The sequence below is a fragment of the Saccopteryx leptura genome, chromosome 2 (genome assembly GCF_036850995.1).
Source record: "Saccopteryx leptura isolate mSacLep1 chromosome 2, mSacLep1_pri_phased_curated, whole genome shotgun sequence".
NCBI classification, from domain to species: domain Eukaryota; kingdom Metazoa; phylum Chordata; class Mammalia; order Chiroptera; family Emballonuridae; genus Saccopteryx; species Saccopteryx leptura.
This window is the reverse complement of record NC_089504.1, coordinates 326,361,698-326,384,113: the sequence shown is the minus strand read 5'-3', so window position 1 is coordinate 326,384,113 and position 22,416 is coordinate 326,361,698. Positions and strand designations below refer to the sequence as shown.

Here is a 22,416-nt window from a genome sequence, read left to right as displayed (position 1 = left end):
CTGGAGATTATAATATGACCTTTTCATTGTTTTCTTCCCTTATCCCTTTGGTAAACAGATATTAAAGGGCTTTTATTTGATTTTAAGACCCAGCGTTTTGCCAGATTCTAATTATTTCTCAAATAGTCTTGTTCAGTAACATTTTTTTTTAATTTATTTTTCTGAAGTTAGAAGCGGGGAGGCGGAGAGACAGACTCCTACATGTGCCTGACCAGGACCCACCTGGCCTGCCCACCAGGGGGCTATGCTCCGCTGTGGCTGAAGCCATTCTAGTGACTGAGGTGGAGGCCATGGAGCCATCCTCAGCGCCCAGGCCAACTTTGCTCCAATGGAGCCTTGACTGCGGGAGGGGAAGAGAGAGAGAGAAAAAAGGAGAGGGGGAAGGGTAGAGAAGCAGGTGGGCACTTATCTTGTGTGCCCTGACCGGGAATCGAACCCAGGGCTTCCATACGCTGGGCCGACACTCTACTGCTGAGCCAACCAGCCAGGGCCAGTAACATGTTTTTTTTTGTTGTTGTTTGTTTTGTATTTTTCTGAAGCTGGAAACGGGGAGAGACAGACTCCGCATGTGCCTGACCGGGATCCACCCAGCACGCCCACCAGGGGCGATGCTCTGCCCCTCCGGGGCGTCGCTCTGCCGTGACCAGAGCCACTCTAGCGCCTGGGGCAGAGGCCAAGGAGCCATCCCCAGCGCCCAGGCCATCTTTGCTCCAATGGAGCCTTGACTGCGGGAGGGGAAGAGAGAGACAGAGAGGAAGAAGGGAGGGGGGGTGGAGAGGCAAATGGGCACTTCTCCTATGTGCCCTGGCCGGGAATTGAACCCAGGTCCCCCCGCACGCCACGCCGACGCTCTACCGCTGAGCCAACCGGCCAGGGCCAGTAACATGTTTTTAATGTAGATTATAGATATGCTGGCCCTGGCTGGTTAGCCCAGTTGGTTAACTTTTAGTAGTACGAACATTCATGTACGTCCTCCTGCCTCCTGACAATCCAGAGTAACTGGAACTAATTTCCTTTTTTGAAAAAAATTTCACTCCTAGGAGTCAGCGAGTATGAAAAAGACTCAATACTCAAAGGGTTAAGAGCATTGTCCCAAAACAACAAGGTTGTGGGTTCAAGCCCCAGTCAAGGGCACACACAACACAGGAAGCAACCAAAAAATGAACGACTGAGTGGAACAACACATGTTTTCCTTCCTGCTCCCCTCTTTAAAAAACAATAAAAACTAAGCCCTGGCCGGATAGCTTGGTGGGTCGGAGCGTCATCCTGAAGTGTAAAGATTGCCAGTTAGATTCCCCAGTCAGGGCAACCCCATGTTCCTATCTTACTATCTCTCTCTCAAAAAAAAAATTATTTTTTTTTTAATTTAAAAAAGCAAAGAGCTTTATATGGTGCTTAGCACAAGTAAGGGCTCTACTTATTAGCCATTGTTAGATTTACTGTCTCTCACTGATAACTTCCAGATCTCTCATTCTTGAGCACCAGGACAATATATCCATTTGCCACCTTATGTAACATCAGAACTTGGCTGTCCCATAGGCAGCTCCAGCTCAGCGTGTACCAAACTGAGCTCTCCTCCCCATCCCCCATCCCCCATCCCCAAGCATGGTTCTGCTCTCATGTGCCTTATAATGGTGGGTCCTCTCAGTTGCCCAAACCTCATCCCTCCGTGCACACTAACAGATCGTCCAGGCCTGTTGACTACTGCTAGCTCTTTCATGTGTCGACTTTCTCTCCATTCCCCACTGTTATTACCTTAGTTCACACCTCCAGTGTCTATGTCCTGGAGCACTGCAACAGCCTGGTAACTGAGGCCCATGCCTTGAAGATTGCCTCCCCCAGTCAGAGGGATCTGACCATAATACAAACCTAATGCTGTCATGATCTGATTAGAGCCCGTAATGGCTTCTCAGGACAAAGCCTCAACCCCATATATTCCTTCCAAGGCCTTATGCTCCAATTCCATTGTTACCCCTTTCATAATCTTGGCCCCCACCTAGATTTTTTCCTATACCCAGTCTCTTGCTTAGATCCTTTGCCTGGCCTGCTTGTTCTACTTCTATATAGAATAAATATCCTTCCCTCCCCTACCTCCTCCACCCTAGCCCCTTCACCTAGCATATCCCATCAGGCTCTATTCCCCGTGAGCTGGGCTAAGTGCCCCCCACCACCACCACCACCATGTGCTTGGGCACTTGGTACTTACCCCTAGTATGACTTTCATCCTCCTACCCTAGACTGTGAGTTCTCAGAGGACAGGGACTGTTCTTGGCTCATGCTAGCATCCCTGGTACCTGGAACCCACAGGTACTCAGTAAATGATATTTACTCAGTAAATAATTGTATTGATGGTATTAGAGAGTTTAGTTAATTTGCTGTTGGACCTACAGGGGATGAGTGATCAGGGAGTGAAGCCAACAGCGTTTAGAATTGCTGGGTTCTTACCCATTTGTCTTGTTTTCGCAGCCTGATGAAAGTTCACTGGATTTTTCCTCTTGTATGCTGCGGCCTGGGATTAAAAATGCTCAGGAACTTGCTTGTGGGGTGTGCCTATTAAATGTGGACTCCAGGAGCCGGGTAAGTCACATGCCTTCCCCTGCAGATGGCAAACCATTTTCCTAATGTGACCTGGCGATAAACCCCTTCAGACCACTTCACTACAAGGTCTGTGCCCAGAGGTGGTGGGGATTTTATGAAGCCTTGCAATCTGAGCACAGAAATAGATGTTCTTTCAAAGGGGCAGTGGGGAGCTGCTGAGGGAAGGCATGCAGTTCTCCCTTTCTAAGGAGCTGCTGGCTTTGTGCTGCAGCACCCTGTGCATGGTGAAGAGGTGAGGTTACCCGCCAGGATTTGTTTGCAGGCACAAGGCTCTGTTCTGGGACTTTTGTTGACCTTATGGTTTCAACGTTATTTCAGAAAGAAGAGAAGTCTGCAGAGGAACATCTTAAAAAAGTATGAACCAGTTATACATTATCTTAGTGTCTCCATCTTAATTTTGAATGTGGAAGGCAAATCAGATGATCCCACTGCCATCCTGAGCCGTTCCAATCACGAATCCTTGACTTAGTTACCCTTGCTCTCATAATGCTTGATTTAATCAACTAGCTGTCTGTGTGGATCCACTTCTGTCTTGTTTGCATGCTTCTCGTAATTGGCTTCTGGTGTGGTTATGTTTCTCTGTGACAAACGGTAACAGAATGTGCAACTTTTGGAAGACTGGAAGTTACAGTGACAAAGAATAAGCTCAGAGAGCTTCAGGATTTGGCCATTATCAGACAAAAAACAAACTGGTTTTAGAGTTTTATTTACTTGCGGTGCCTTAAAAAGCACCCCAGGACATGGTTGCGGTGAGAACTGGCTGGCTGTAACTCACCTATAAGCATTACTCATCTGGAAATAATTCCTTTATATATTTTTTCTTTTTGAGAGAGAGAGAGAGGGAGAGAGAGAGGAGGATAGACAGGGACAGACAAGAAGGGAGAGAGAGATAAACATCAATTCTTCATTGTGGCACATTAGTTGTTCATTGATTGCTTTCTCATATGTGCCTTGACTAGGGGGTGGGGGATTTCAGCCGAACCAGTGACTCCTTGTTCAAACCAGCAACCTTGGGTTCAAACCAGTGGCCTTTAGACTCAAGCCAGTGACTGTGGGGTCATGTCTGTGATCCCACGCTCAAGCCGGCAACCTCAGGGTTTCAAACCTGGGTCCTCAGCGTCCCAGGCCTATGCTCTATCCACTGCACCACCACCTGGTCAGGCTTTTACATATTTAATATCATTTTATTTTGAAACCCTGTACCTTTTTGAACTTTTTAGTTGTTAATTGTTATCATCTCCCAATGGCATTAGAGCCTAAGAGCTTATAATCATTTGTTTTCTTTCATGATAGGACAGAAACTTAAGGGATTACTTGTTACAGTCACTTGCCAGGCTTTAGGGAAGGGCTTCCTTCAGCACAATGAGGGATAAAAATTAGCCACAGCCCTTGTCTGCTTTAGTTACCTGTGTCATGAACCCTCCTCCCACCCCCCTAGACTGCCTTTTTAATGAAAGACTTGGCCTTCTCTTGCTGAAACTAGGTTTAATGGTCAAGACATTTTATACCATTAATTAGCAACAAAAAATTTTCTCACCTTAATTTCCATAGCCACCTGCTCAGCTTTTGTATATGTGCCATCTTGCCCTTGGCCTCTGTGACCTGGAGAAGTGTTACATGCTGGTTGCTGATTAGCTTTTAAATGCAGAACCTGACTTGCTCCACATTTCTATTTCTGGCAGGCATTCAACTCAGAAACAGACAGTTTCAAGCTGGCCTATGGAGGACATCAGTATCATGCCAGCTGTGCCAACTTCTGGATCAACTGTGTTGAACCAAAACCTCCTGGCCTCATCTTGCCTGATTTGCTCTGAAAAGCTTCTCTTTGAAGTCCCAGCTGGGTATTTCTTTGTCATACCAATTGGTGACAGGGACCAATGAACAAAAAGCAAGTACTGCAAAGTTCACCTCCATGAATTTATATAAAGAGTTCCCCAAGAAGTGGATGGGGAAAAGCTGAAGTTCCTAGTCATTCCTACATTGACCTTTGTCCCCAAGTCCCCACTCCCAGTCTTTGGGATTGGAGGTAAAACTGCCCTACCCAAACTGTGTGTGGCGCCAGAGTTTGCTAACTTATTTTTAGTTTTCTTAAGATGTTTTAAAATATGGACCACAATAATTTGCCGCTGCAGTGTAGTAACTGTGAAGAATTGACATGTGAAGAAAAATACTGTTGTAGGACTAGAACTGGCAAAACTGTTTTGAGTCAGTGCTTATTTATATCAAGAACACTTGCTGTCCTGTGAAGTTGAGTGTGTGTATCTGCATTTAGTGTTCATATCTGAAATGAATAAAGAGGGGAAATTGTTATTAAACTGATTTCTTTTTTGAGACAGAGACAGGAAGAAAAACCAACTCATAGTTGCTTTCACCTTAGTTGTACATTGACTGTTTCTTGTACGTGCCTTGATCAGAGGGGCTTAAGCCAGCAACCTTGGGCTTGTCACACCAGCAATTTTTGGGCTTAATTTGAAGACTTCTGGAATCACATGGACAATCCCCCATTCAAGCTTGGGACATTAGGGTTTCAAACATGTAATCTCAGTGTTCTGGGTCGATGCTTTAACCACTGTGCCGCCACCACTAGTCAGGAAACTGATGTTCTTTCCCTTTTTTTTTTTTTTTTTTTTTTAGTGAGAGAGGGACAGACAGGAAAGGAGAGAGATGAGAAGCATCAGTTCTTTGTTGCGGCACCTTAGTTGGTCATTGATTGCTTTCTCATATGTGCCTGGGCGGGGGGCTCCAGCCAAGCCAGTGACCCCTTTATCCACCTTGCTATCATCAGTCAGGCAACTGATTTTTTTTTTTTTAGAAAGAAAGGAAGACAGGGAGGGGGAGAAAGGGAGGAGAGAGAAGCATCAATTTGTAATTGCATCACTTTAGTTGTTCTTTGATTACGTCTCATACGTACCTTGACCAGGTGGCTCAAGCTGAGCCAGTGATCCCTTGCTCAAGCCAGTGACCTTGGGATCAGATTGATGATCTGGAGTCTCAAGCTGGCAAACTTGGGGTTTCAAGCCAGCGACCTCAAGTGTTTCAGGTCAACGCTCTATCCACTACACCATCGGCAGTCAGGCTACTGATGTTCTCTTTATAGAAAAATTGTCTCCATTGAACAATGGCAGGTAGGTTAAGGGCAGACTTACCACTTTGCTGATGCAACTGAACCAGTTCTTGACTCCTTTCATTCATTTCTAAAACCATCAACTTTCAAGAGGACTTTTCAAAATATGCCTGGGCATTTTGCAGTGGAGAATTTTCATTTTGACAGAGGCCCAAATCCTTGAGTATCATGATGAATATCCTTTCCCTTAGGAGCCTTCCCTGAAAACCTTCTGTTTTACCTCACACAGACTGTGAACACGGTATATTTTTTCAGCCAAGATTTGGAAAGGCAGCTGAATGAAAGCTCTTTTCAGTAGCCTTTGTCCAGATTTCCAAAAATGACCGCATTGGTACCAATACTGACTCACTACAGTATCTATGTGAGAGACCCAAAAATTCGGGGTTAGTAGATGGGAGTTCCTGGCCTAGTGAGAATAATATAGTATATTTATGGTAAAGGTAACAGAACTTAGAAAGTAGTATTAGAAAATTACTCAAAAACACTGAATTTTAGAAGGAAAAGTCTCATGCTATTGTAGGAAATTTTCTTTGCCACTTAAACTAAATACATAGTCAGGGGGACTGTCAAGTGGTTTAGGACTGTTATTCCTAGGAAGAACAAGCCAATCTAGGACACACAATTCTCTGAATTATTAATCATGTGCTTTATGAAGAGATACTGAAATCTTATGTTTCACTTTGTATAAACTTACATTGTCTGACCTAGACTTAGTTGCTTTTTGTGACAGAGACAGAGAAAGAGATTCAGAAGGACAGGTAGGGACAGACAGGAAAGGAGAGAGATGAGAAGCATCAGTTCTTTGTTGTGGCTCCTTAGTAGTTCATTGATTGCTTTCTCATATGTGCCTTGACCGGGGGCTACAGCAGAGAGTGATCCCTTGCTCAAGCCAGCAACCCCACAGTTAAGCTCGTGAGCCCGTACTACTCAAGCCAGATGAGCTTGTGCTCAAGCCAGTGACCTTGGGGTTTTGAACATGGGTCCTCTGTGTCCCAGTCCGATGCTCTATCCACTGTGCCACCACCTGGTCAGGCTAGACTTAGTTTTTGTGAACTGAAAAATTTGGTTTGCCTATATAATTGTTGCTTTACATAATTAATTACTTTCCCTTTTCAGGACAAAACTTGAGGAAATTGTTTTGTTCCATCTTACACCTTTTACTTCCATTTTCAGAAAAGATGTAGAGCATTTTCATTAAACAGAGACTGCTGCCTGACCTGTGGTGGCGCAGTGGGATAAAGCGTTGACCTGGAACACTGAGGTTACAGATTCGAAACCTTGGGCTTGCCTGGACAAGGCACATATGGGAGTTGATGCTTCCTGTTCCTCCCCTTTCTCTCTCTCTCCCCCACCCTCTAAAAATCAATAAATAAAAAAAATAAATAAAATAAAAACAGTGACTGCTGAGGCCTCTGCTTTACCTTGCTGTGCCCCAGAATGCAGAGAAGTATGGATACGTGTTTTTCTCATTTGCTCCCATTGATACCATCTCCAGCGACTAAGGGGAAAGCAATGACAGCTGTTTCTGAATGGTTACCTTCAGAGCTTTTGCCCTCAGCAGGGCTAGTGAAGTGTCAGCAACAACACATGTGGACCAGTTTCTGCCAGGCTTTCCTGAGGTCTCTGTGCTCTGATTCAGTCTGAGCAGCACCTAAGGCTTCAAATGGCACCCAAATTCAAGCAGGTTTCTCACTGGTCTTGTATATCCCATAACAGACCATAATAAAATCTACCTTTGCCATAAGAATGTCATCCGTTTGACAGAATTTACATTGCTGAGAGGTTTGGGGTTTTTTATTCATTTTTTTAGAGAGGAGAGAGCGAGACAGAGAGAAGGGGGAGAACTGGAAGCATCAGCTCCCATATGTGCCTTGACCAGGCAAGCCCAGGGTTTCCAACCGGCGACCTCAGCATTTCCAGGTCGACGCTTTATCCACTGTGCCACCACAGGTCAGGCGAGAGTTTTTTTTGAAATGCTATATAGATTATTCCAGGGGTCCCCAAACTTTTTACACAGGGGGACAGTTCACTGTCCCTCAGACCGTTGGAGGGCCGCCACATACAGTGCTCCTCTCACTGACCACCAATGAAAGAGGTGCCCCTTCCAGAAGTGCTGGGGGGGGGGGGCAGATAAATGGCCTCAGGGGGCCGAATGCGGCCTGCGGGGCGTAGTTTGGGGATGCCTGGATTATTTTGTCAAAATGGCCTGTATCACTAACATTTTAAAAAGTATGCTCACCTGCTAATAAGATTGGTTTCCATTTGTATATTCCAATAAAATGTCTAATTACCGCTGACCTTTCCAAGTATGGTATTAGTCACTCCGTGGGAAGTGCAAGAGGAAAACAGCAGACATCAACAAAAGCCTTTGCTCTGAAAAGTATTACTTTCAGCACCTATTTAATGGTAGAAATGTTTTATTAGGTACCACCAATCCGGATTTGGGGAGTGTGGAATACCGTTGCATTTTTATTTATTCAAGTTTATTAAAATGACTCAACAGTGCACTCACCTCAGCTCTTAGCCAAGAGCCCAGTGTCCCTGGAAACGGTAACCAAGGTTACTTATTTTCATACTGTGCAGTGTGCCAGCAGCTTCACCCCACTGCTTGAGTGGCAATTAATAAGCCCTTTTTTAAAATTGTATTTTGCCTTTAAAATTTTACGGCATAGTGTGTAATTTTTGTCTGGACATGCTTAAGGTAGAAGTGTCACAGGGTATATTAGGATGTGATCCATGCTTTATTTTTCCTGTGGCACTCTATATAGGTTGCATATTTTAAACTGAGTATTTTGTGTGCATATACATATTTTTTGTTAAGATGCATTCTACTTATCTTTTATATAAAATGACAAGTGCATACTTAAGCTTTGAAAAGATTCTGGGTCCTATGTTACAGAACTCTGAAATGCTTCCCCTGCACTGGAGATCACTACAAAAATTCCCCTAACTCCTTCTAGGTCACACACCTTCCTTTGTGGCCGGCTGATACACTCTGTCATTTAGATTAGCAAGGTGTTAGGCTTCCTCGATGCTACGAATGCTCTTAGTTACTATATCCCAGTAGTGGTGTCTGTCTACCAGGATTTCTTCAGGAAATTTTCTTTAATTACCGTGAATATCTGTCACTAGATGTTTTCTTCCTCTAGTACAATGATTATTTTGGAGTTTTACCCGGAGACTACCAGACTGACGGTCTGCCTTCATATGAAAGAAGCTATTACCTCCATAGCCATAGGATAGTTTTATTGTTCCTTTGATTTTTGATCATGTGCTGATACAGCACTTATGGTTCCTTTAATTTCCCATAGAAGCTATTAGCTTTATTTGAATTTTTCTTTTAGACAATAAATGGTACGTGTTTATTAAAGTAGGCAAATGGTATGAAACAAGAAAAGGCAGAATTTAGATGGAAACCACTGCCACAGACCAGATAAAATTTGAAATATATAATTTATATAAAATGCAGCCACTGGTATCATTCATGGCTTCTTGCCAAAACAAACCAAAACTCTAGAAAATTATTCCATGGATAAGCCAGCTACCACCTACCTGGCAAATAAAGTAAATAAAAAGAAACAGTGCTGTAACTGGTGTCTACCCCCTAAACGTTAAGAGGCAACCTGGTAATGCCAGGTGGCTTTCCAGGAACAGAGAATAGAGAACTAATTAAACTACCAAGTCTCTAGTGAGTTGTGTTGTCAACTGTATTAGGAGCAGTTGAAACTTTGTTCAAGTTGCAACAAAGCAAGCTATTATTTGCTTATTACCTGGTATTAATGTTTGGTTTAGGAATTTGTGTGTCTTCATAGTCAAGCAAAGGCATACCTTTTGGGAAAAACTGATTTCTTTAATGGAGGATTCACTCCTTTGGTTACCAAAAGACAACTGAAAACTACCTTTTATTTTATGCTGTTTTACAATGTTGCAGCACTGTAAATGATAATACCTACCCATCTGCAAGGACGTGAAATGTTGACACGATTCAGCTGAGATGTCTATTTTAAGTAGTGTTCATCATTGTCACAGGAGCCATATTTTAACATTAGAGAGAATCTTTCATCAACACACACACACAGACACACACACACACCCCCTCTGAAATTCTTCTTAGTAAAAATTCTAATATGTTAAAGCAGATAGGTTTATTAAAAATAATGTTGATATAGTCCTGGGGCACATTGATTCCAACAGACCGTTTGCAGCAGATTTTGTTGTAATTACTTAACAGCTAAATAATAAAGTTGATTTTTTTTTTAATTTACAAAGTTACTAAATAATAAAGGGGAAGGGAGAGAGTAGGGCTAATCCAGTAGAGACTAGAGCTGGTGTCAGTTTTCCCTAAGCGCTGTGTGGGCAGCAGCCTTAGGCAAATCTTGTCTCTGGAGGGTTAACCAGGGCCCAGAGTGATTTTTGCACTGAGCTCCTCCTGCACCAGACATGATGCCAAAAGGCGTGGGATTCAAAATAGAGCAGAACCAGTTTATTAAACTGTTCAAATTATTAAAAATGATTAAAAGCCAGTTAAAGATTTTCATAAACACTACTCCAAAATGTTAGTTTTAAAAATGTTACTAGCAATGTATGCATTCCACTTATGTTCCTCCCCTCCTCTCCCTACCTCTTAAAATAAACTGGAACACCCAGTGTAAAAAAACACTTCAGGGAGAACCAAAAGTCAACCATTTGAAAAGAAAGGTGAAGAGGGGAGCAGACGGTGTGGAGCAGATGCTGGCACTGCTCAAGGGGCTGCTGATGCAGGCTTTGGCGGCATTAAATCCCCCAGTAAGGCATCAGGTGTCGGGACTCTTTCTCATAAACGTCTGGAACTACGCCATAAGGCGTCTGTACCATTTTCACTGTCGACTTCCCAAAAAGCTGGCGCTCGTAGTCTATCAGCTGCCTCCAGAAGCCTACATTGGGCCTGATGACAGGCCTCCGGGCTTTCACCCAGTTGTACGCCTCCAGCAGGCACACACTGTGGAACTTCATCAGGTAAGCAATGCAGAGAGTAGCCGAGCGGCTCACCCCCGCAGCACAGTGCACCAAGGTGGCTCCATGCTTCCTGCTCACACTGTGGATCTTGTCGGCCACCGTGTCAAAGTATAGTCCAATGGGGGCATGAGGCATGTCAGCCAGAGGCACTTTAACATATTCAAATTGGGGCCAGTTGAAATTGGGGATCTCAATGGTAGCATTAACAATGCAGGTGATGCCACGAGCTTGGAGGAGATGCCGGTTGGAGGCCACACTACCTCTGCCCAGGTAGAGAGAGGAGGTGATTTGAGCAATGCCTCCTATGTCTCCCTCAGAAATCATCCGAGGGGCCATGAGAGTCCGTGGTAGCGTGCTGTGACCTCTGGAGCTCATGAAGACGCCAACAATCACACTTGCATCATTGGAAACAAGACCAGAGTGTTTTTGTTTTCTTCCACCAGGGAATCTGAAATTATAATCTTCCTGCAAAATATAGGTACCTGTCAGTACTTTATATGCTACTGATTCATCACAGCCTTCTGCAGTACTTGTGAAATGGGAAGGTAAAAGGATTAGAAGTGGTTATTTTCTATAATAGAGTATGTTCTTTCAAGGATGTGGACAAATCATTTTCTATGGATAAACAGAAAAATAGCCTGAGACATCAATAATGTAAAATCAATGTAAAACTCAGCACTTCTGGTGATACTATTTTTTTAAAAAGGGCATTAAATGGAAGTAGTCGTCCAATTTTAGGAAAAGTGAAAGACAAACACATGCCTAGCTGGTTCCTAAACAACAGTCTTGCAGGGTCTTTCTCTTATTGAAGGGAGTGGTGTTCCTTGGTGATTAGGAAGAAATCAGAAATTCTGATCCCTCCTATAGCCATGTTCTTTCATACACTCTGCCTGCCTCCATGTCTAATTCTAAAATAGAGATCTGATGATACCACATCAGGTAATACAGTCAATGAACTAACTGCCTTTATGGATGAAAAAAGAATTGGATCAATTACAGAAAAGCCGGGACATATGGCCACTTTAGCCCTTTATTATTTAAAAAACAGCTACTCATATCTGTAATATCTGAACACTTTGGATATCTAACTAAACTTTGAGTAACTTGCTGTGGCATTTCCATGGAAATAATCCAGGCAATCTGAAGGCCATGGTCTCAAAAATTCACTTGTCTATGTTAATGAGCATTTTACCTGACCTGACCCTGGGTTTGGTTAAGTAACTTTAGCTTCCTCAGCCAATTCTAAGCTCTGAGATGAATCCCACTGGTTCCAGATGTGCTAGATTAAAATAAATTTAGTTTAGTATTTAAAGATCTATATTCTCTCACTAGTACAGTGTTTACTATAAGTCAATCAATTTTATATAAGTTCTACATAGCATAATTAGTAAAAATAGAAAACGAAATGATTGGTTTCCTGAGATTTTTAGATATCAGTTCTTCTCACTGCAGATTCACACTGCTTTACAGTCTGTGTGTACTGGAAAGTGTGCTTTTCCCCACCCAGGATACTATAGGGTGCCAAGTGATTTCAGTCAGACCAGACCATCCCTAATTCCACAGACAGAGGGAGTGCTGGGGCTACTCACTTGGGAGGGGTCTAGTTCCTTTGCGGTCCTGGGTCTGGATCCGGAAAGTCCTAGTGAGAGTTCTGATTGATCACAGTGAATATAAATCAGATCTGCAGAAACACAAGGAGACAAGTATGTGACCAATCAAGAAGTTCAAAAGAATTCTTAGATTATTTTTACTTAATTGGCTTTGACTACAATTAATCTAGGAAGTAGAAAGCGTGCTAACTATATCTAGATATGCATTTAAAGAATGTACTGGTCAAAAACACCAACTGGCCTGACCTGTGGTGGCACAGTGGATAAAATGATGACCTGGAATACTGAGGTCATCAGTCTGAAACACTGTGCTTGCCGGGTCAAGGCATATATAGGAGTTGATGCTTCCTGTTCCTCCCCCCCTTCTCCCGCCCTCTAAAATAAATACATTCTTAAAAAACAAACAAACAAACAAAAAACAACCGCCTGACCTGTGGTGGCGCAGTGGATAAAGCGTCGACCTGGAAATGCTGAGGTCGCCGGTTCAAAACCCTGGGCTTGCCTGGTCAAGGCACATATGGGAGTTGATGCTTCCAGCTCCTCCCCTCCTTCTCTCTCTCTGTCTCTCCTCTCTCTCTCTGTCTCTCTCTCTGCCTCTCCCTCTCCTCTCTAAAATGAATAAATAAAAAAGAGGCCCTGGCCAGTGGGCTCAGCAATAGAGTATCGGCCTGGTGCATGGAAATCCTGGGTTCAATTTCCAGCCAGGGCACACAGGAGAAGTGCCCATCTGCTTCTCCACCCTTCCCCCTCTCCTCTCTCTCTCTGTTCCCCTCCCACAGCCAAAGTTCCATTGGAGCAAAGTGGGTCCATGTGCTCCATGGCCTCCACCTCAGGCACTAGAATGGCTCCAGTTATAACAGAGCAACACCCCAGATGGGCAGAGCATTGCCCCCTAGTGGGCATGCAGGGTGGTTACCGGCCAGGCACATGTGGAAGTCTCTCTCTCTACCTCCCCACTTCTCACTTCAGAAAAATACAAAAAAGAAAAAAGGAAATACCAACCTGCCACTGGCCAGTTAGCTCACTGGTAGAGTGTTGGCCCGGCATATGGATGTCCCAGGTTTGATTCCTGGTCAGGGCACACAGGAAAAGCAACCATCTGCTTCTCTACCCTTCTTTCTCTCTTCCCTTGCCACAGCCATGGCTTGAATGGTTTGAGCAAGTTGGCTCCAGGCACTGAGGATGGCTCAGGCACTAAAATAGCTCGGTTACTGAGCAATGGAGCAATGGAGCAACGGCCTCAGATGGGCAGAACATTGCCAAGAAGGGGGCTTGCAGGGTGGGTCCCAGTCAAGGCACATGTGGGAGTCTGTCTCTCTGCCTCCCTGTCTCTCACCTTATAAAAGAAAAATACCAACCTAAGTCTCAGCTTTTTACTAATGACACATGGGCACAGTGTGACAAATATAAGTAAGGTTTTGTCCAAAGACAAAGGTTTAAAAGGAGGAGATTCAGAGACCACAACATATCAATGAAATGTAACATACTGTTCATGGGCCAGGAAGAGATGCAAAACAAGCTAGAAGTCTCTTCCCTGTGCCCTTAGCCAACCCAGCAGTGTGGGAGACTGTGTAGTGTGCTAGACACCACAGCTAAGCCAGATGCAGGAGACCCCTTCATGAAGAGCAGTGCTGCAGATGTGCCTGCTGCTGTCAATGCCAACTACAGGAAGTGGTGCTAAGGAGAGCAATTTGGAATTGAAATTTGTTTTCTCTTCCAGCTTGGCTCTCTTATTTATTTATTTATATAACAATGTAATACTCACCAATAAGCATTATTAAGAATGTGTTCCTCTCCCACCTGTCTGTCTGCCTTTATCAGGTAACCATCACACTTAAATTTTCTTTTCTTTTTTTTTCTGTATTTTTCTGAAGCTGGAAACGGGGAGAGACAGTCAGACAGACTCCCACATGCGCCGGACCGGGATCCACCCGGCACGCCCACCAGGGGCGATGCTCTGCCCACCAGGGGACGATGCTCTGCCCCTCCGGGGCGTCGCTCTGCCGCGACCAGAGCCACTCTAGCGCCTGGGGCAGAGGCCAATGAGCCATCCCCAGCGCCCGGTCCATCTTTGCTCCAATGGAGCCTTGGCTGCGGGAGGGGAAGAGAGAGACAGAGAGGAAGGAGGAGGGGTGGAGAAGCAAATGGGCGCTTCTCCTATGTGCCCTGGCCGGGAATCGAACCTGGGTCCCCCGCACGCCAGGCCGACGCTCTACCGCTGAGCCAACCGGCCAGGGCAATTTTCATTATTTTTTACAGGGGTCCCAGATAGAAAAGACAGGGAGAAAGGCAGAAAACTTATTTGAAGAAATAACGGCTTGAAAATTCCCTAACCTGGAAAAGAAACAAACATCCATATCCAGGAAGCCCAAGACCTCCGAATAAGATGAGCCCAAAGAGAGTCACTCCAAAACACTGTAAAATGTTTAAAGTTAAAAACAAAGAGAGCCCTGTCCAGATAACTCAGTTGGTTAGAACGTCATCCCAGTATGCAAAGGTTGCCAGTTCAATCCCCAGTCAGGGCACACACAGAAATGGATTGATATTTCTGTCTCTCAAATCAATAAAATTAAAAATATATAGGCCTGACCTGTGGTGGCGCAGTGGATAAAGCGTCGACCTGGAAATGCTGAGATTGCCGGTTCGAAACCCTGGGCTTGCCTGGTTAAGGCACATATGGGAGTTGATGCTTCCAGCTCCTCCCCCTTCTCTCTCTCTCTGTCTCTCTCTCCTCTCTATCCCTCTCTGTCTCTCTCTCCTCTCTAAAAATGAATAAATAAAAATTTTAAAAAAAATTAAAAATATATATATTTTAAATATAAGAAGAGAATCTTGCCTGACCAGGCAGTGGCGCATTGGATAGAGCATCAAACTGGGATGCAGAGGACCCAGGTTCGAGACTCCGAGGTCGCCAGCTTGAGCGCAGGCTCATCTGGTTTAAGCAAAAAAAGCCCACCAGCTTGAACCCAAGGTCGCTGGCTCCAGCAAGGGGCTGCTCGGTCTGCTGAAGGCCCGCGGTCAAGGCACATATGAGAAAGCAATCAATGAACAACTAAGGGGTTGCAATGGGCAATGAAAGACTAATGATAGATGCTTCTCATCTCTCTCCGTTCCTGTCTGTCCCTGTCTATCCCTCTCTCTGACTCTCTGTCTCTGTAAAAAATAAAAAAAAAATTTTTTAAAAAGAAGAGAATCTTAAAACCAGCAAAACAAAAACAAGTTATTTTATATACAAAGAAAACCCTATAATCAGATTTTTAAGCTGAAACTTTGCAGATTAGAGGGCAGTAGTATATATTCAACATGCTGAAAGAAAATCAAGACTCCCAATCAAGAATACCCAGCAAAGTTGTCACTGGAAATTAAGGAAGGAGAAAGTTTTCCAGACAGGCAAAAGCTACAGTAGTTCATCACCACTAAACCAGCCTTACAAGAAATATTAAAAGGACTTATTTAAGCTGACAAGGGTGCAAGTTAGTACCAGGAAAACATAAAAGTATAAATCTCGCCTCACCACTGATAGTGCAGTGGATAGAGCACTGACCTGGGATGCTGAGGTCCCAGTTTTGGATCCTTTTTTTTTTTTTTAAACAGGGACAGAGAGAGAGAATCAGATAGAGGGATAGATAGAGACAGACAGACAGGAACGAAGAGAGATGAGAAGCATTAATCATCAGTTTTTTGTTACGACACCTTAGTTGTTCATTGATTGCTTTCTCATATGTGCCTTGACCGCGGGCCTTCAACAGACTGAGTAACCCCTTGCTCGGGCCAGCAACCTTGGGTCCAAGCTGGTGAGCTTTTTGCTCAAGCCAGATGAGCCCGCGCTCAAGCTGGTGAGCTCAGGGTCTCGAACCTGGGTCCTCCGCATCCCAGTCCGATGCTCCATCCACTGCGCCACTGCCTGGTCAGGCCTGAGGTCCCAGTTTTGAAACCCTGAGGTTGCCAGCTTGAGCACAGGGGTCACTGGCTCAGCTTGAGCCCAGCAATCAAGGCATGTATGAATGTATGAATGTATGAGAGGGAGGGGAGGGGAGGAAGGAAATAGGGGAGGGGAGGAAGGAAGGAGGGGAGGGGAGGAAGGAAGGAGGGGAGGAAGGGAGAAGGGGAGGGAGAGAGGGAGGGAGGGAAAGAAAGGGCCTGACCAGGCGGTGGCGCAGTGGATAGAGCGTTGGACTGGGATGCAGAGGACCCAGGTTCAAGACCCCGAGGTTGCCGGCTTGAGCGCGGGCTCATCTGGTTTGAGCAAAAGCTCACCAGCTTGGACCCAAGGTCACTGGCTTAAGCAAGGGGTTACTCAGTCTGCTGTAGCCCCAAAGTCAAGGCACATATGAAAAAGCAATCAATGATCAACTAAGGTCTCGCAATGAAAAACTAATGATAGATGCTTCTCATCTCTCTCCGTTCCTGTCTGTCCCTATCTATCCCTCTTTCTGACTCTCTCTCTGTCTCTGTAAAAAAAAATAATAACTTCTTTAATATTAGAATAAATTTAATTTTGTCGTATTTATTTCGTTTAGTTACCATAAAAGCACACTTGGACTTTATATTTTTTCTTTCATATTTGACTTAATTATTATAACGTATTTCTCAGAAATCTGTATATAGTGCGGCTACAATTATTTGTAGGATTTTAAATGTGCCCCGACTTCAAAAAGTTTGAGAACCACTGCCCCATGGTATCAGTTATATGTGAAATTAAAAAAAAAATATTCCAAAGTCCCAGATACAGAAAACATAACAGCTTAGTAGTTGCCAGAGGAGGGGGGCTAACTGAATTAAGAGAGTTAAAAAGTACAAACTTCCAGTTATAAAATAAGTCATGGGGATAAAATGTATAGAGCATGGTGACTATAGTTAATACTGTACTGCAGTTTCTAAATCTTGAAAGTTCTCATCACAAGAAAAAAAGTTTCAAAATTTATATATAGTGACACACCCATTGTGATCATTTTGCAATATACATGCAAATATCAAATTGTTGTACACCTGAAGCTAATATTTTGTATGTCAATTGTACCTCAAAAAAAAAAAAAAAAAAAAACCCCTGAAGGCCTGACCAGGTGGTAGCACAGTGGATAGAGTGTCGGACTGTGACACAGAGGTCCCAGGTTCAAAACCCCAAGGTCGCTGGCTTGAGTGCAGGCTCATCTGGCTTGAGAGTGGGCTTACCAGCTTCAGTGTGGGGTCACTGGCTTGCGCATGGGATCACAGACCTGACCCCATGGTCTCTGGCTTGAGCCCAAAGGTCAGTGGCTCGAGCAAGGGGTCACTTGCTCTGCTGTAGCCCGCCCCCCCCAATTAAGGCACATATGAGAAAGCAATCAATGAACTAAGGTGTGACAGTGAATAATTGATGCTTCTCATCTCTGTCCTTCCCGTTTGTCCCTCTCTGTCTGTCTGTCTCTCTCTCTCTCTCACACACACACACACCCTGAAAAATAAAAATAGTTTTATAGCTTTATAATGAAGTGATTCTCAAACTTAAATATGCATCGGAATCACCTGGAAAGCTTGTCAAAACAGACTGCCAAGCCTGACCCCATGTCTGAGTCACAGTTGTTCTGGAGTGGGGCTGGAAAACTGCCACTTCCCAGGTGATGCTGACGCTGCTGGTCAGAGGATGCACAGTGAGTTCACTCCAGAGGTGGCTGCGTGATGTGCCTCCCAGATTACCCCTTCAAGACTGAGACACTTAAGAGTGCTGGTGCTGAGAGATCCCAAGTCTCTCCCCAGAAACTGTCCTTGCCTCACCCGAGATTACACCCCTCTTTGGAGGCCCACCTCTGATGACTAATGATACAGGGGTACATGGAGAATATATAGGTGTAGTCGCTTTATGAGGAGGAAGAAGTAGTTGCAATAGCTCAGTTGTGAGCAAGGCCCCAGATGGGCAGAGCATTGGCCCTAGATGGGGGTTGGTACTGGTCGGGGAGCATACGGAGTCTGTCTCTATCCCCACTCCTCTCATTAAAAAAAAAAGGAAGTAGTCTCACTTAAGATGTGTGGCTGTGGGTGTTAAATGGAAATAGAAATGGCAAAACTTTTACATGAGAATAAGCTGTCCTGCAGCAGTATCTGGCCACTCCCAAAGTCTTTCCCTAGCAGAATTCCAATAGTTTAAAAAGGTCACTGTATAATAATCACAAAATTGGGCTTTCAAAATCCTCAATATGGAAAATCCAGAAGATGCTAATCAAATATCCAACCAGGTTAATTTAGTTAATGTCTAGTTAAGAGGGACTCAGTCTTGTGGTCTCTCAAATAATTATTCTGTTTGGGAGGCCACCTGCCCTCCTGAAGCAGGGGTCCCAGGCTCACTGGCCTTCTCAGCAGAAAGACCTTTCATCAAGGGCCAAGGGTAAGTAATGAGTGGGCCAGAAGCCTAGTAGTCTATCAACTCTCATTTGTTGGGCACTGATAGGTTTAGGGTGCTACAGGAAAAGAAACAGATTGTGGGTCCTCAGGAGAGAATCCAAGTGAGGCAGACATGATTCTCCTCCCTGCTGCTGCTAGTCAGTCCCATGCCAACAAACCTGCTTAAAATGCCAAAGCTGGGTCCAAGACACAGAAAAACAGCCTCGGCCAGAGAGCACCCATAGGGCACAGACACCACAGATGCTCCTCTAACAAACACTCCTGACCCGTTTTACAGGTCAGAAACTACAAAGTTCAGAAAGGGTGAGATGATTTCTGCTTGGAGCACACACATAACTAAACCAAGAAAAGATCCAAGGTGTCGGACTCCTAGCTCCAACCCACACAGTGCTTCTGTGTGTGTGACTGTGGGCTGTGTTCTCATCACCTGCCTACAGTACTCTGTCATCACCGACCAGTGCCCTCAATGCACGAAAGGGGTCTTGGATATACCTAAGAACATTTCTAAATGACACAGAAAAGACAGCCCAGATCAGCTAAGCTGTTCCAGTTTCTCTTATTGCCTAGAACAGGAAAATACTGCCACAAACTGGCACACCATTCAGGACACAGAAAGCCCTCCTGATAGCAAAGGGACCTCAGCAAGAAGTCCCACAGTACACCAAAAAAAAGAAGCCTTTGTTTGCTCAGTTCTAAGATGAGCATATTCTAATTATAAAGAATAAAAGTATGGGGTTAACATCACAGATTTGTCAAAATCAATTTAGTGAATGTGTACTGGAAGACAGAAAAAGGGTATCTATCAGGCGAGTAAAAGACTGACCCACGTTTGAGGGATCAATGATTGCAAGGTGCTCTGAGTTGAATACACCACTCCCATTGCATCACACTGGTCTGTGGGACCAGGACGACCAGAGCCAAGGACTGTCCCTGTCGCTGTCCATGGTGTTCAACTCAGCCCTCCCCAGTTGCTCTTAGAGCTGCATTTACTTTGTCAGGGAAAAATGTTTTTTGACCAGGGGAGGGGGGTTAGCATGGGTTCAAAGACAAAAGGGAGGAGCTGTCCTAAACCAACCACAGAGAGGTATTTCTTTTACAAGTTGTAAGTAATGTCTCATCAGAGATGATGCTGATCTCTTTGAATAATAAGCATCAAAGCACCATGTGCTAAACAAAATGAAGAATTAAGTGTCTGCCAGTGGGCCTGTAATTTCAGTAACACATAAGCTATTAACAACAGACAACTTCCTGCCCTGCAGAGCTCTTGGGACGTGGGCACCACACCTAGAACAGACTCAGAATCACTGCTAGGAGTCACGGTCTATTTGCAGCATCCATCCCAGTGACACAGAGGCTACTTCCCTTTTTAAAAAAACCATGACAACCACTAGAATCAGCAGTTAAAGAACCGAAATTCTATCCCCTGCTTTTCACCTCATGGTGAATAAGCAGAAAATGGCCACAATGGTCCTAGAGATGACTGTAAAATGATCTGACTAAATAGCTTTAGTTTTAGGAATTTCAGAGGATCCCAGTATGTACTGGGGGCTTACATTGTTATTTTTTTATAACTGAAAAGCCTGTGTAATCACATTTTCTCCATCAAAGTAAGTATGTAGCTAGTTCTTTAAAAACCTTCAAGTCACCCTTTTTAAACAGAAGCAGCCCTGGCCAGTTGGCTCAGCGGTAGAGTATCGGCCAGGCGTGTTGATGTCCCAGATTTGATTCCTGGCCAGGGCACCCCAGGAAAAGCGACCATCTGCTTCTCCGCCCTTCCACCTCTCCCTTCTCACTATCTTTCTCTTACAATAAATGTCTGTGTAGTCGTCACCTGGCTGGACATATCAATGTCCTCATGTGGATCACTAGCCCACTAACTGAATCTAACAGACTACATCCAGCTGCTGGATGGAGAACACATCACAGTCCAAAGGACATGGGCAGTCCACCTGATGAGAACAGAAAGAAAAGCATACCAAATGAGTGACAAAGCTACAAAGACTTTAAGCCTTTGAATAGTGAATTTTTTTCATGCTCGCTGACCCCCAGGAGTGAATTTTTTTTTCAAAAAATAAAGTTAGTTCCTGTTATAGTTTTATTAACTTAAAATCATGTTTGTTTAATAACCAATTTATGGAAACAAGAAGAACATGCATTTGCCTTTTTTTAATGTTGCTTTACACATCTTTAAAATAAATCAATCGGGCCCCGGCCAGTTGGCTCAGTGGTAGAGCATCGGCCTGGCGTGCAGGAGTCCCGGGTTCAATTCCCGGCCAGGGCACACAGGAGAAGCGCCCATCTGCTTCTCCACCCCTCCCCCTCTCCTTCCTCTCTGTCTCTCTCTTCTCCTCCCACAGCCAAGGCTCTATTGGAGCAAAGTTGGCCCGGGCGCTGAGGATGGCTCTATGGCCTCTGCCTCAGGCGCTACAATGGCTCTGGTTGCAACAGAGCAATGCCCCAGATGGGCAGAGCGTCGCCCCCTGGTGGGCTTGCCGGGTAGATCCCGGTCAGGCTCATGTGGGAGTCTGTCTGACTGCCTCCCTGTTTCCAACTTCAGAAAAATACAAAAGCTTGACCTGTGGTGGCGCAGTGAATAAAGCATTGACCTGGACCTCTGAGGTCACCAGTTCAAAACCCTGGGCTTGCCTGGTCAAGGCACATATGGGAGTTGATGCTTCCTGTTCCTCCCTCCCTCCCTCTTCTCTCTCTCTCTCTCTCTTCTCTAAAAATTAATAAAAGAAAAATTAAAAAAAAGAAAAATACAAAAACAAACAAACAAAACTAACTAAATAAATCGTGCTCTGGATGGTCAGGAGGCACAAGGATGTTAATGAACATTCGTGCTACTCATAGGGTTAACAAGTTCAGCTCTATACGATCAATTCATAGACTCCCATGTTGGTGATAAAACGAGCAGAATAGGGACAAGAAACTATAAAAGGCGGTGGTGTGCATTTGTTTGGATACCATGAAGTAATCTGGGTACCATGTTCATACGTGGAGTTTAATTTTTGAATTCTATCTTCATCCACATGGGTGTTTAAATTACTTGTCACTCACTCACACAACCACATTTATTGAGTTTATGCCATTTGTTCAACACTAAGTGTTGCTGGGGACTGTGGCACAGTGTATTTGCTGAGAGCCACAACAATGCAGAGAAGGTACAAGGTCAAAGTAAAAGTCAAAGATGTTAAAAAACGTTATTTCTTTTTCTTTTTTGGGGGGGGTCTTTTTAAATTTATTGAATTTATTGGGGTTAAATTATGTAAGTTTCAAGTGTACAATTCTGTATATTGTATTGTGTTTACCACCCAAAGTCAAGTTTCTTTCTGTTACCATTTATCCCTTTATCCTCTTTACTTCCCTCCACCCCTCCCACCCCTGTCCCCTCTGGTAATCACCATACTGCTGTTCATGTCTATGAGGGTTGTTTTTATTTGCCTAATCACAAAATTCACCCTTTTCCACCACACTTCCCATGCCCCACCCCCTCTGATAGCTGTCAGTCTGCCTTCTGTATCTATGAGTCTGTTTCTCTATATTTTATTTGCTTTTGTTTGTTAGATTCCACATGGCTGAAATCATATGGTATTTGTCTTCTCTGACCAACTTATTCAACTTAGCATAATACTCTCCAAGTCCATCTATGCTGTAACAAAAGGTAACATTTCCCTCTTTTTCATGGCCATGTAGCATTCCAATGTGTAA

The 22,416-nt window shown here is 44.2% G+C and overlaps 2 protein-coding genes across 19 annotated transcripts in view; one reads left to right on the top strand and one right to left on the bottom strand.

Annotated features, from left to right (window-relative positions):
* The window catches only part of SYNRG (synergin gamma), an 82,135-nt gene extending 77,222 nt beyond the window's left edge, over positions 1-4,913 (top strand). For 11 of the 14 annotated variants that reach the window (XM_066363250.1, XM_066363241.1, XM_066363246.1 and 8 more), the window contains 3 exons: positions 2,467-2,577; positions 2,917-2,952; positions 4,281-4,913. In XM_066363250.1, coding sequence (XP_066219347.1) covers positions 2,467-2,577; positions 2,917-2,952; positions 4,281-4,412 — 279 coding nt within the window. In that variant the 3' untranslated portion in view covers positions 4,413-4,913. The remainder of the gene's footprint in view (positions 1-2,466; positions 2,578-2,916; positions 2,953-4,280) is intronic. The other 3 variants (XM_066363253.1, XM_066363252.1, XM_066363243.1) reach the window with 1 other exon arrangement.
* A 4,935-nt stretch (positions 4,914-9,848) lies between these two features.
* The window catches only part of DUSP14 (dual specificity phosphatase 14), a 38,661-nt gene continuing 26,093 nt past the window's right edge, over positions 9,849-22,416 (bottom strand). For 3 of the 5 annotated variants that reach the window (XM_066363229.1, XM_066363232.1, XM_066363231.1), the window contains 2 exons: positions 12,303-12,398; positions 9,849-11,182 (listed from right to left, as the gene is read on the bottom strand). In XM_066363229.1, the coding sequence (XP_066219326.1) occupies positions 10,496-11,092 (597 nt within the window). In that variant the 5' untranslated portion in view covers positions 11,093-11,182; positions 12,303-12,398 and the 3' untranslated portion in view covers positions 9,849-10,495. The remainder of the gene's footprint in view (positions 11,183-12,302; positions 12,399-22,416) is intronic. The other 2 variants (XM_066363230.1, XM_066363233.1) reach the window with 1 other exon arrangement.